This window comes from Papaver somniferum, chromosome 7, assembly GCF_003573695.1.
Source record: "Papaver somniferum cultivar HN1 chromosome 7, ASM357369v1, whole genome shotgun sequence".
In the NCBI taxonomy this organism is placed as follows: domain Eukaryota; kingdom Viridiplantae; phylum Streptophyta; class Magnoliopsida; order Ranunculales; family Papaveraceae; genus Papaver; species Papaver somniferum.
Window position 1 is genome coordinate 252,569,929 of NC_039364.1, and position 12,614 is coordinate 252,582,542.

Here is a 12,614-nt window from a genome sequence, read left to right on the forward strand (position 1 = left end):
AAAACAGTGATAGTTACGCAGTCGATTAAAATGGTCAGACCTAGAATATTGCATACAAAAAAGAAACAAAAAACATATACAATGTTACCCAAATGGCTGTGATTTCGGAAATATTTCAGCCTAATCACAACTGAAGCAACAACACTTGTTCCCTGCACCCGTAATAACTCCTAATGTCGCCAAGTCTTTAGATCTATCTTACTCCCTGTTACGAAGCAACAAAAATCAGCAAACTCTAAAACAAAACTAAAAATAAACCGATGCAAAACTTAATTTTAAGGAACACTAAACAATCCCCAGCCTGCGACGCCACAATTTGATCACTCTTTTGAGAGTATCAAAGATAAAGAAGTGTAGTATAGTCGTGATCGAACCCACATAGATTGTTGGTGTTCAGAAAAATTGTTTAGCAAAGCAATAATATAATTTTGTTTTGTAATTGAGAAAACAGATAACAATATTTGTAAAAGAGAGGAATAAATGTTGTGAATCTACCAAGACTTTAAGGTTCCACCTAAAGGCCTTTAGGTTCTTATATCATCAAAAGATAACTTGAATAGAAACAAATAGTAATTTGCTTACCCGGAAGATAAGACATATAAATTTCTGAGTGTAACTAAAAATACCATTACATAAAGATTGATATTATGTTCTAAATATAAAGCCCTGTTGAGAAATGTCACAGGGATTTCATAGCTTTCGATGTATCCGGAAATCACACTAAATCTAAGAAGTTTATAGACACACACAACACAAAATAGTAATCAACCAAAGATGAAATGGATTAAACATTTAAAAAGATTTATTGATGATAACTTAAGAACATTGAACCCATTAAGTGTCACCTCTTGTCTTGGCAAAGAGGGGTTTAGCTTCTCATTGTTCGGTAGATAGCCATTAAATATTTCTATTGAAAAACACCAAAACAAATAAGAAAAACTAACAACAAGACCTAGCTAGAAAACCAAAGAAGAAAAAGAGGAAAAAGTGGTATTCTAGCGTACCCTTCTTGGTCGATTAAGCTCATCCTTTATACATCAACAACTTGACTTCTTCTCTAACTACTTGATTCAAACACTTCCTAGATTTGGGGAAAGCACTCCATGTTGTTGTAACGTCTTCCACATATTTCTGCTCACACCAGCTGAAATCAGTTGTTGAGCCTTAATTCCGGCCTCATTCCATTCCATGTAACCCATCAACATCCAACAGACAAACCACAACTTATTTCTTAGTCGAGATACAAGAGCTGCAATCTGAATTCACTCGTCTCCCACTGGTTGCACCAGCTAAACCAACACACCAGCATATTTGAAGAACAAACAATAAAATTCCATATTAACAAACCCCAATCCATCTGTTGTTATTGTTGTTGTACAATCGAATTGATTCAAACTCTGTCCATGGGATAAACCCCCAATCTCAAATCTTATTTCAAAAGCAGAAACCCATCATTACTCAATTCAATCACCATTCATGCCTTTGCTGCCGGTATTAAGATCCAATTTCAGATATATAAAATCTCCAAATTAAACCCAGCTTCATTCACTTCCAAGATCTGTACAGCCACCGTTTCACGGCTGAAAACTGCCCAGATGCCATCATCACCAGCACCATTTCAATTGAGCTCTTCTAGTTCTCGGCCATGACAGCAAAAACCATCTCCTTGTATGACTGAAACATCACCCATACAACATCCATCCAGTCAAGATCAGGTTACAGACCAAACCCATTCAAGGTACCAGACAACACCACAACTGACTGCACTTTTCTTCCTCCATGAAGACCCAAACTTGAATCACAAAACCCCCAAACTTCAATTCCATTGTTGACCTAATTTTACGATCTGGTACCGCTGCTGTTGTGCTTGTCCACAATTAAGATATTCAATTCAAACCCAACATACGAATCCTATAAATTGATCCATGCCAAACCTCCAAATTCCATTTGCTGTTGATGTAGATATCATGAATGAATTCACCTCATGGCCCATCCATTCTTCAGTTGTTTGAATGCCCAAAACCTTGAATCTGACAGCACCTCCAAGAACTGACGTTGCTGATTTTGCGCGAAGAAACTGAATTCTAACGCCACTCTTTGCCGTCTCTATTTCCATTATCCACCGTCAGTAATGTTGGTGCTCAACACTACCAGCTCGATTGAGAAATTTTGTGAAGTAGAGAAAATGCTGCTGAGGTTTTAGAATATACCCCCATAAAGGATATGGTAATAGAGTAAGCCACGTCTTTGTTTCTCTAGACCCACTAGTGCATCTCACACGTTTGGCAAAGAAGACTTCACTCCCTAAAATCAGCAGTTCTGGCCACCGGATTGCTTAAGTGATGAGGCAACATGAGCTGTTGACTTGCCAGCAAATTCATGTGTCTTCCAGGTCACAACTCTCCGTCTTCATTTGGTGCCGTGATTGACTTGAGTGGTGCTGATATATAGAGATACCAGGCCAGCCACTTTGGTCATTTATGTCGCAAATTCCAATTAGCTCATTTAGCCGTTCATTCTTTGGATGAACGGATTTCACTTGTAATTCCTGTAAACGACTTAAAACAATAATATTAGACAAATATCGAGACCTAGCTAGTATAAATGTGCATATAAAAATGTCGCACTTACGTGCTTATCAAACTCCCCCACTCTTATATTTTTCTAGTCCCGAGCAAAACAAGAAAAAATTATATCCGCTACACAGTTGGATTGGAGAGACGTCTGCTAAACAGCTAGACGGAACCGCTAAACAGCTAGACGGAACCGCTAAACAGTGATTGAGAAATGTCTGCTAAACAGCAAGACAAATCCGCTAAACAGCTGGATTAAAGGTGTCAGCTAAACAGCTAGACAAAACCACTAAACAGTGGTGTAGAATGACCGCCAAACAACTGATCTTATCATGTAAAATTTTCACTTCATTTTTTTTAAAGCATTAAAATGTACAAGCAACAATGAAACTTGAATATGCAGACAGAGAATCAGAAAAGCATGGATATAATTCACCCCACCCCCAATCTAATTTCTACATTGTCCCCAATGTGGCAGTGGTTAAAAACAATTCAAAGGTGGAAAGGGGTAATCAGCCAGGCACAAACATATTATTCCTGATAAAGAAAAGAAAGAAAATAAAATAAAACTACATTATTTTACCACTGTTGCAGGTCAGTTCGGTTGCATTTAGCCCATGCAACAAGCCTTTAAACCTCAAGCTCGCACAAGAGGACGAGTTTTTGTCTCGTGAGGGCTTCCAGCTGTGATACCCACAAACACAAGGGTTGTCTCCCTAAAGCGCTGAATTTTATGTCTCCAGTCAGACATCTGCAAAACACAGCCAATCAAGCATAAGAAGGATCCTCCAGAGCCGTGGTATCGACTTCTGGATTCACAAGTTCCAAAACTGGTTTCAATAGCTGCACATTAACCTTGAAGATGTTGATGTTATTAGGATTTTGAATGCCAACAGTACAATCACGAAATTCATTTTTAACATTAAATGGGTCTTTCCATTGTGACTTGAGCTTATTAGAAAACAATTGCAAATGAGAATCATAGCAAAGAACTGGTTCAACTGTTTCCCTAATAGCATGTTTATCAAAACACAATTTCATTTTACATTTGCAGTTTGTATCTTCCCTATTTCTGATCTCATGAAGCTCATTGAGCTGTGACTTCCTATGTGCGGAAATACTAGGATCAATTCCTTTCATGTCTGCAATACTCCAATCTGCGGCACTTATATGCTTCCTGACAACATGTGAATGCATTGTTTTCTGTTCGTCATTAAGTTCAAATGGTAAGAGAACTTGAACATCTCCATTTTGGCCTAAAACATCATAATCCAGTTCATTAGGAAGGCGATTGAGGTCAGGCTTTGGGAATTCTACAGATGGAGGCAATGGCTCAGTCTCACTGATTTGAAGTGACTCAAATCTAGACTGCCACTTATCCGTTTCCAGCAACATGGATGAATTCAGTAAAGAATTAACTTCTTCAATGCATCCATTCTCATCTAAATCCAATAGATTAGGAAGACAAGCTTCTAAAGGAACCTTCGCTTCTAGACGAGATGCTTTTTCCTGCACACATGTTTCAATCATATTAACTTCATGAATATCATCACTACCACCTGGACCTTTACATGCATCAAATATATTCAACTCAACAATCATATTTCCAAATGAAAGATTCATTATCCCAGTTCGACAATTAATCAAGGCATTTGCAGTTGCAAGAAAACGACTACCTAAGATGACAGGTATTTCTTTACTAGCATTGGCTACAAGTTGAGTATCCAAAACGATAAAATCCACCGGATAGTAAAATTTATCGATTTGAATTAACACATTCTCAACTACCCCTCTCGGTACTTTAACGGATCTGTCCGCAAGTTGTAGAGTGACCGAGGTGGATTTTAATTCACCTAAGCCCAACTGCTCATATACCGAAAAAGGTAGGAGGTTTACACTAGCTCCCAAATCTAGAAGTGCTTGTTTGATCATGAAATCCCCTATTATACAAGAAATAGTAGGGCATCCCGGATCTTTATATTTGGGAGGAGTGTTATGTTGAAGAATAGAACTTACCTGTTCCGTGAGAAATGCCTTTTTATGCACATTGTGCTTCCTCTTGACTGTGCAGAGATCCTTCAAGAACTTGGCGTAAGCTGGAACTTGCTTAATCACGCTCAAGAGAGGTATGTTGATCTTCACCTGCTGAAAAACATCAAGGATATCCTTATTATCAGTCAATTGTTTAGTAGACAACAAACGATGAGGAAATTGAGCATGCATTTTCTTATCAACATCAGAATTTTCATTTTCAGTATCACTGTGACAGTCACCGCCCTTGGGTTTTACAGACTTCTCAGGTTCGTTTACCTTCATTGGAGTCTCTATCACCTTACCACTTCTAAGAGTGGTGAAAACATTAGCTTGCTCCAAGTTAGAATTTTTAACCTCAAATTGGCCCTTTGGGTTAGGTTGAGTTTGGGCAGGCAATGTCCCTTTCTCCCTAACATTGAGACGTGGTTCAATTCTAACTATGCTAGTTTTCAGCTCATCCAAAGTCTTCATAACATTCTGATTTATCTGTGTCTGTCCCTGCACAAAAGTTTGTAAAGTATCCTCAAGATTATTCTTATGAGGTGGCACATAAGGGTTACTAGATGACAACCCTTGGGGAACATTAAGACCATTCATGGTAGGACCATTCCTCCAACTGAAATTAGGATGGTTTCGCCAATTTGGATTGTACGTTTCTGAATATGGGGAGCTAAATGGTCTTTTATAAGCATCTATGGAATTTGCTTGGTCATGTAATACTTCTTGAAATGCTGGGATCGTAGGACAATCCTTAGTGTAGTGTTCCAAACTTTCGCAAATACCACAAGCATGTTCTACCGAGTCAGCTACCTTAACTACATTTGGTTTCTGAATAGCATCAACTTTGCTAGGCAAGCTAGCAATTTTAGCATTCAAATCATCTTCCTCACTCAGCACATACATTCCAGGTCTAGAGGTAGCTAACGGTTTGGACTTAATTCTAACCGTTGTGCTTGAAGTATCCCAATTCTGGGCGTTTTCAGCTAGCGAATCGAAGTAAGTCAAAGCATCATCAGGTGATTTATTCAAAAATTGACCATTACACATCACTCACGCATACATGAATTCAGACCATCATAAAAGAAGTTAATTACTCTCCAAATTTCATAACCATGATGAGGACAGCTAGAAAGCAAGTCTTTAAATCTTTCCCAACACTCGAAAAACGACTCATTTTCATTTTGGGAAAAATTCATGATATTTTTCCTAAGAGTGATGGTTTTATGCACCGGAAAAAACTTTTTCAGAAACTCTCTAGTCATTTCATTCCATTTCCTAATAGTATTTGGTCGCAAAGAATGCAACCAAGTCTTGGATTTCTCCTTTAGAGAAAATGGAAACAATTTCAGTTTCACGACATCTTGAGTCGCAGCAACAAAAGTCATAATTGCACAGACTTCGTCAAATTCTTTCAAATGTATATATGGACTCTCCGAGTCCAAACCATGAAACTTAGGCAGTGCTTGTATCTGCCCATACTTAATCGACACATTGCCAGCATTAGCCGGAAGAACTATACAAGAAGGTGTAGAAGTCCTTTCCGGCTGCAAGTAATCCCTAAGGGTTCTAGGTCCATTAGCATTGGCTGCGGCTTCAGCAACTATTCTAGCAGCTTCAGCCTCAACCGCTGATCTCTCAGCTTCACCTGCCATTGGATGACTAGGGTGATTCTCTAATACCCTATTAGCAAAACAGTGATAGTTACGCAGTCGATTAAAATGATCAGACCTAGAATATTGCATACATAAAAGAAACAAGAAACATATACAATGTTACCTAAATGGCTGTGATTTCGACAATATTTTAGCCTAATCACAACTGAAGCAACAACACTTTTTCCCTGCACCCGTAGCAGCTCCTAATGTCGCCAAGTCTTTAGATCTATCTTACTCCCTGTTAAGAAGCAACAAAAATCAGCAAACTCTAAAACAAAACTAAAAATAAACCGATGCAAAACTTAATTTTAAGGAACACTAAACAATCCCCAGCCTGCGACGCCACAATTTGATCACTCTTTTGAGAGTATCAAAGATAAAGAAGTGTAGTATAGTCGTGATCGAACCCACATAGATTGTTGGTGTTCAGAAAAATTGTTTAGCAAAGCAATAATATAATTTTGATTTGTAATTGAGAAAACAGAGAACAATATTTGTAAAAGAGAGGAATAAATGTTGTGAATCTACCAAGACTTTAAGGTTCCACCTAAAGGCCTTTAGGTTCTTATATCATCAAAAGATAACTTGAATAGAAACAAATAGTAATTTGCTTACCCGGAAGATAAGACATATAAATTTCTGAGTGTAACTAAAAGTACCATTACATAAAGATTGATATTATGTTCTAAATATAAAGCCCTGTTGAGAAACGTCACAGGGATTTCATAGCTTTCGATGTATCCGGAAATCACACTAAATCTAAGAAGTTTATAGACACACTCAACACAAAATAGTAATCAACCAAAGATGAAATGGATTAAACATTTAAAAAGATTTATTGATGATAACTTAAGAACATTGAACCCATTAAGTGTCACCTCTTGTCTTGGCAAAGAGGGGTTTAGCTTCTCATTGTTGTGTAGATAGCCATTAAATATTTCTATTGAAAAACACCAAAACAACAAATAAGAAAAACTATCAGCAAGACCTAGCTAGAAAACCAAAGAAGAAAAAGAGGAAAAAGAGGAAAAAGTGGTATTCTAGCGTACCCTTCTTGGTTGATTAAGCTCATCCTTTATACATCAACAACTTGACTTCTTCTCTAACTACTTGATTCAAACACTTCCTAGATTTGGGGAAAGCACTCCATATTGTTGTAACGTCTTCCACATATTTCTGCTCACACCAGCTGAAATCAGTTGTTGAGCCTTAATTCCGGCCTCATTCCATTCCATGTAACCCGTCAACATCCAACAAACAAACCACAACTTATTTCTTAGTCGAGATACAAGAGCTGCAATATGAATTCACTCGTCTCCCACTGGTTGCACCAGCTAAACCAACACACCAGCATATTTGAAGCACAAACAATAAAATTTCATATTAACAAACCCCAATCCATCTGTTGTTGTTGTTGTTGTACAATCGAATTGATTCAAACTCTGTCCATGGGATAAACCCCCAATCTTAAATCTTAGTTCAAAAGCAGAAACCCATCATTACTCAATGCAATCACCATTCATGCCTTTGCTGCCAGTATTAAGATCCAATTTCAGATATATAAAATCTCCAAATTAAACCCAGCTTCATTCACTTCCAAGATCTGTACAGCCACCGTTTCACGGCTGAAAACTGCCCAGATGCCATCATCACCAGCACCATTTCAATTGAGCTCTTAACCCTTCTAGTTCTCGGCCATGACAGCAAAAACCATCTCCTTGTACGACTGAAACATCACCCATACAACATCCATCTAGTCAAGATCAGGTTACATACCAAACCCATTCAAGGTACCAGACAACACCACAACTGAATGCACTTTTCTTCCTCCATTAAGACCCAAACTTGAATCACAAAACCCCCAAATTTCAGTTCCATTGTTGACCTAATTTCACGATCTGGTACCGCTGCTGCTGTGCTTGTCCACAATTAAGATATTCAATTCAAACCTAACATACGAATCCTATAAATTGATCCATGCCAAACCTCCAAATTCCATTTGCTGCTGATGTAGAAATCATGAATGAATTCACCTCATGGCCCATCCATTCTTCAGTTGTTTGAACGCCCAAAACCTTGAATCTGACAGCACCTCAAAGAACTGACGTTGCTGATTTCGCGAGAAGAAACTGAATTCCAACGCCTCTCTTTGCCGTCTCCATTTCCATTATCCACCGTCGGTAATGTTGGTGCTCAACACCACCTGCTCGATTGAGAAATTTGGTGAAGCAGAGAAAATACTGCTGGGGTTTTAGAATATACCCCCATAAATGATGTGGTAATAGTAGGGGTGCACATACCCTACCCATACCCGCCAACCCTACCCTACCCGCCAGTTTTTTAACCGTATCCTATTCTATGCACTATTTGGCGGATAGGGTGGCGGGTAAAGATTTTTTTAACCGCCAATAAACGGGTAGGGTGGCGGGTATAGGCCATATCCTACCCACCCTACCTAGAAGTGCACATACCCTACTCCTACCCGCCAATCCTACCCTACCCGTCAGTTTTTTAACCGTATCCTACCCTATCCATTATTTGGCGGGTAGGATGGCGGGTAAAGATTTTCTTAACCGCCGGTAAACGGGTAGGGTGGCGAGTATAGGCCATATCCTACCCACCCTACCCGTTGTGCAGCCCCAGGTAATAGAGTAAGCCACGTATTTGTTTCTCTAGACCCACTGGTGCATCTCACACGTTTGGCAAAGAAGACTTCACTCTCTAAAATCAACAGTTCTGGCCACCGGATTGCTTAAGTGATGAGGCAACATGAGCCGTTGACTTGCCAGCAAATTCATGTGTCTTCCAGGTCACAACTCCCCGTCTTCATTTGGTGCCGTGATTGACTTGAGTGGTGCTGATATATAGACATATCAGGCCAGCCATTTTGGTCATTTATGTCGCCAATTCCAATTAGCTCAGTTAGCCGTTCATTCTTTGGATGAACGGATTCCACTTGTAATTCTTGTAAACGAATTAAAACAATATTGTTAGCCTCGAGACCTAGGTAGTCTAAATGTGGGTATAAAAATATCGCATTTACGTGCTTATCAATGGCTAACTTCGGTTAACTATTGTTGAGCCAACTAAGACAATCTAACGGTTGAAAGATATTATATTGAATCTAATAAGGTTTTCATCTAACATTGAATATTGAATGCTTCGTTACCAAGGTAACATTTATTGCAAACCCTGATTTGAAGACTATATAAGGGGGAACTCTAACAACTGGAAAACCTAATCCCCACACCTCCTGTGTGATACTAGTTGCGATTGGAGTCGATTCTCCTTTAACCTAGGTTTTTCTAAAACCATTATAGGTTAACGACTTAAAGACTTCATTGGGATTCTGAAGCTGATAAACGCATTTATGTGTCTATTTTGTTCTCAATGTTCTGTATTGTTAGTGCTCGATATTATACTAATTATGGTTTTTTGTGTGTTTGTAGGTATTTTTGAGCAATAATCATTTTTGGAGAAATCGGCTCGAAAAGTTGCTAAAGGCACCTCCGGAGGACACCTGCTATTCATACCTTCATTTTGGATAAGTGGTACCCTAATGATATCCACCGCTATTTGCACCCTGGAGCTACTATTTCCACCCCGCGGCTAAGTGCACCCCTACTCTGGTTAGGGGGCGCACCTTCTTCATTTTCAGAAAACCAGAAAATGGCGGGAAGAATTGGTTTGAAAAATGAGAACTTCTGGAAGAATTCGTAGGAGATTTTCTGTTGGACTTGGATATATTTCATCCTGTTGCGTTCTAACAGGGTTGGTAATTGTCTTGGAATCGAAAAACCTGGGCTGTGTACGTGGATTTCACAAAACAGAGTTGTTGAGGAGTTCTCGGGTTTCTGGGAGTTATGTGTGAGATATTCACGTGGATATGGGTTAGAAACAGTATGTTATGACATAACAGGGTTGTTTACTGATTATAGTTTTTGGTTGTGATTGTAGTAAATAGGATTCGAACTCAAAGATTTGTGAAGATTAAATTTAAAGGTTTAATAAAATTATATACAAAAAAAATATTAAAAATGGTGAGAGGTACTGGGACTAAGAATTTCACCAAATTTCATTCATGTGATTCAAATAATAATTCCATGCAATTATAGCTCAAATATTAAAAATATGGACTCTTATTCTTTGCCAATATAGATTCTCAAAATATTAGTTATAAATCGTAAGCATGGAACATCAAACATTTAAGCAAGCATGACCCATCAAATAAAATGATAACTAATTAATTCGAACCATAAATCAATTAAAAACAAGTGCAAAAGTCATAAAAAGAATTATTAAAATTACCACATGCGTGAAATAGGGCTCCATCCGTCGTCCCAGTGTTGGGATTTAGCTTCTCATATTAATCACTTGCTCAAAATACATGTTTGTTGCTCAAAAGTTGATTAAAATGATAAAAATGAGTAAAACAGTGAATGTACGACCCACAGAAGGCGTCACAAAAAGAACGATAAGAGACAGGTGCTGCTGATGTTGAGACTGCACTGCGACCCTCCAGTGTGCGTCTTAGACACTGTTGATTAACGACTGTCTACGCAAGTCTGTTCTTCGTGTTCTTGGTGTTCTTCATCATCAGCAGCAGCAGAAACAGAGTTTGATCAACTCGTGATTTCTTGCTCCTGAGCTATCCTCTCGACCTCCAACTCTCGACACCCCTTCTCTGTGATACCAGAAATCTATTTATACTCCTCAGCCTCATTTAATCACGCCATAACTCAAGATAATTCTCTCTTTACTCGGCTTAAAGAGAAAATATTTTTTGGATATTTTCTTCCTTTAATTAGCTCTCCACGCGCTGAAATGATGTATAAACACTCCAAACATGATCTTACACGCTGTAGAATTGATTCAACACTCTCCAAACACATGAGTACACGTCTAAATTTGATGTGATCGTGTGATATTCATTTCTTGAACGTGCTTCCTGATTTCTTGATTGCGATGATTCCAACCAATTATGATCGATCCTAACACCCAAAATGTCTTCCTCTATCCATATCACAAACACCCATTGAAAATCAGAGGTTTAATCGAACTCTAACCCCTCCAAAAATCGATCGACCCAACTTCCAGTGAGAAGAAATATTTTCCCGCCTTTTTCCTAAATTTGAATTATGAGAAGAAAAGTGTCCTCCCCCTAATCCTGTACGGGTGTCCCTTTAGCAATTGGGGTGGAAATAGTGATTTTTCTGGGTTCCTCCGGTACATTTCAGGGATGCTTCCGGTGCAATTCTGAGGTGCCTCCGGTACATTATCCTGGGGTGTAAAACACTACTTTTCGAGCTCATTTCGCCGCAAAGGCTTATTTCTCTAAAAACATCTACAAAAACACAAAATAACACAATAAATACTTAATCGAGTCTAACAATACAGAATATTGAGAAAAAAATAGACACATAAATGCGTCTATCAAATACCCCCAAACTTATTATTTGCTAGTCCTCGAGCAAAACTAATAAAAAAAAAAATAAAACCGAGTTAATCTCGGGAGGGTTTACCAGAGGTGTGCCCAAAAAACCATTACTCCTAATTGGTCACAAGTATCCAAAGAGCTATGAGGACATACATATTCTCAACCTATCTCCAAGTAAGTAGAATGCCAGAGAAATTAAAGGTGTCAGCCCTAAAGCTGACTGAAGAAAAGGGGAGACACATCCACACGACTGCTAGATAAAGAGATATCCGCTACACAGCTAGATAAACATTGTAAGATGCGTCCGCTACTTTACAGCTGGATAAGATTATGAGAGAGATAAAAATGAGAGGGACATCTGCTACACAGCTGGACTAATTACGTGTGATGAGTTAAACCAGTGCTAGAAAGATCTTGTGCCAGATTGAAAGCAGACTAACAAAGCAACCAAAATGCATCTTTCTTCGACTCTCTCACAGTGCTCAGTAGAAATAACGCCTTCTTCGGTCTTCAACTGTTGATGATAAACTCTCGAACCTCATAGAACCTTGACAATTAACTCTTCTCTTCGATTTCTTGCTTGACTTATAAATTTCTTCTTCCCTATGGCCTTATTGAACAAAAAGAACGTAATGATGTTTCATTTTTTTTATTTATTTATTTTTTCATTTTTTCATTCATTCATTTTTTATTTTTTTTTGATGAACAAAAAATTACAAGACAAAAATTTACATGGCCATGAGAGAAGGACTTTCAAAACTTGGATCTTCGCAACTTGTGATGTCTTGGTATCATGGATTCTAACAACTTATATCATTTGCTCTTATAACTTCAACTTTGATTTTTGAATTATTCTCTTCTATTGTTGCTTCTAAACCTAAAACGTCTTCACTTTCTTCATAGATTTTGATGTCG

The 12,614-nt window shown here is 38.3% G+C and overlaps 1 protein-coding gene across 1 annotated transcript; it reads right to left on the reverse strand.

Moving 5' to 3' along the window:
* Positions 1-780: 780 nt before the first annotated feature.
* Positions 781-5,654, reverse strand: LOC113296342. The gene is made up of 2 exons (XM_026544650.1): positions 4,590-5,654; positions 781-4,082 (listed from the first exon to the last, which is right to left on the reverse strand). Exons 1-2 carry the CDS (start codon positions 5,652-5,654, stop codon positions 3,342-3,344), a joined length of 1,806 nt encoding a protein of 601 aa, XP_026400435.1. The 3' UTR covers positions 781-3,341.
* Between the last annotated feature and the right edge of the window lie 6,960 nt (positions 5,655-12,614).

Bases quoted from the DNA above. Each gene is read 5' to 3' on its own strand.
- LOC113296342 (XM_026544650.1), bottom strand. From the start codon at position 5,654: ATGTGTAATGGTCAATTTTTGAATAAATCACCTGATGATGCTTTGACT. The intron at 4,083-4,589 runs GTAAGTTCTATT...ACATGTGTGCAG, and splicing joins AGGCATTTCTCACGGAACAG to GAAAAAGCATCTCGTCTAGA.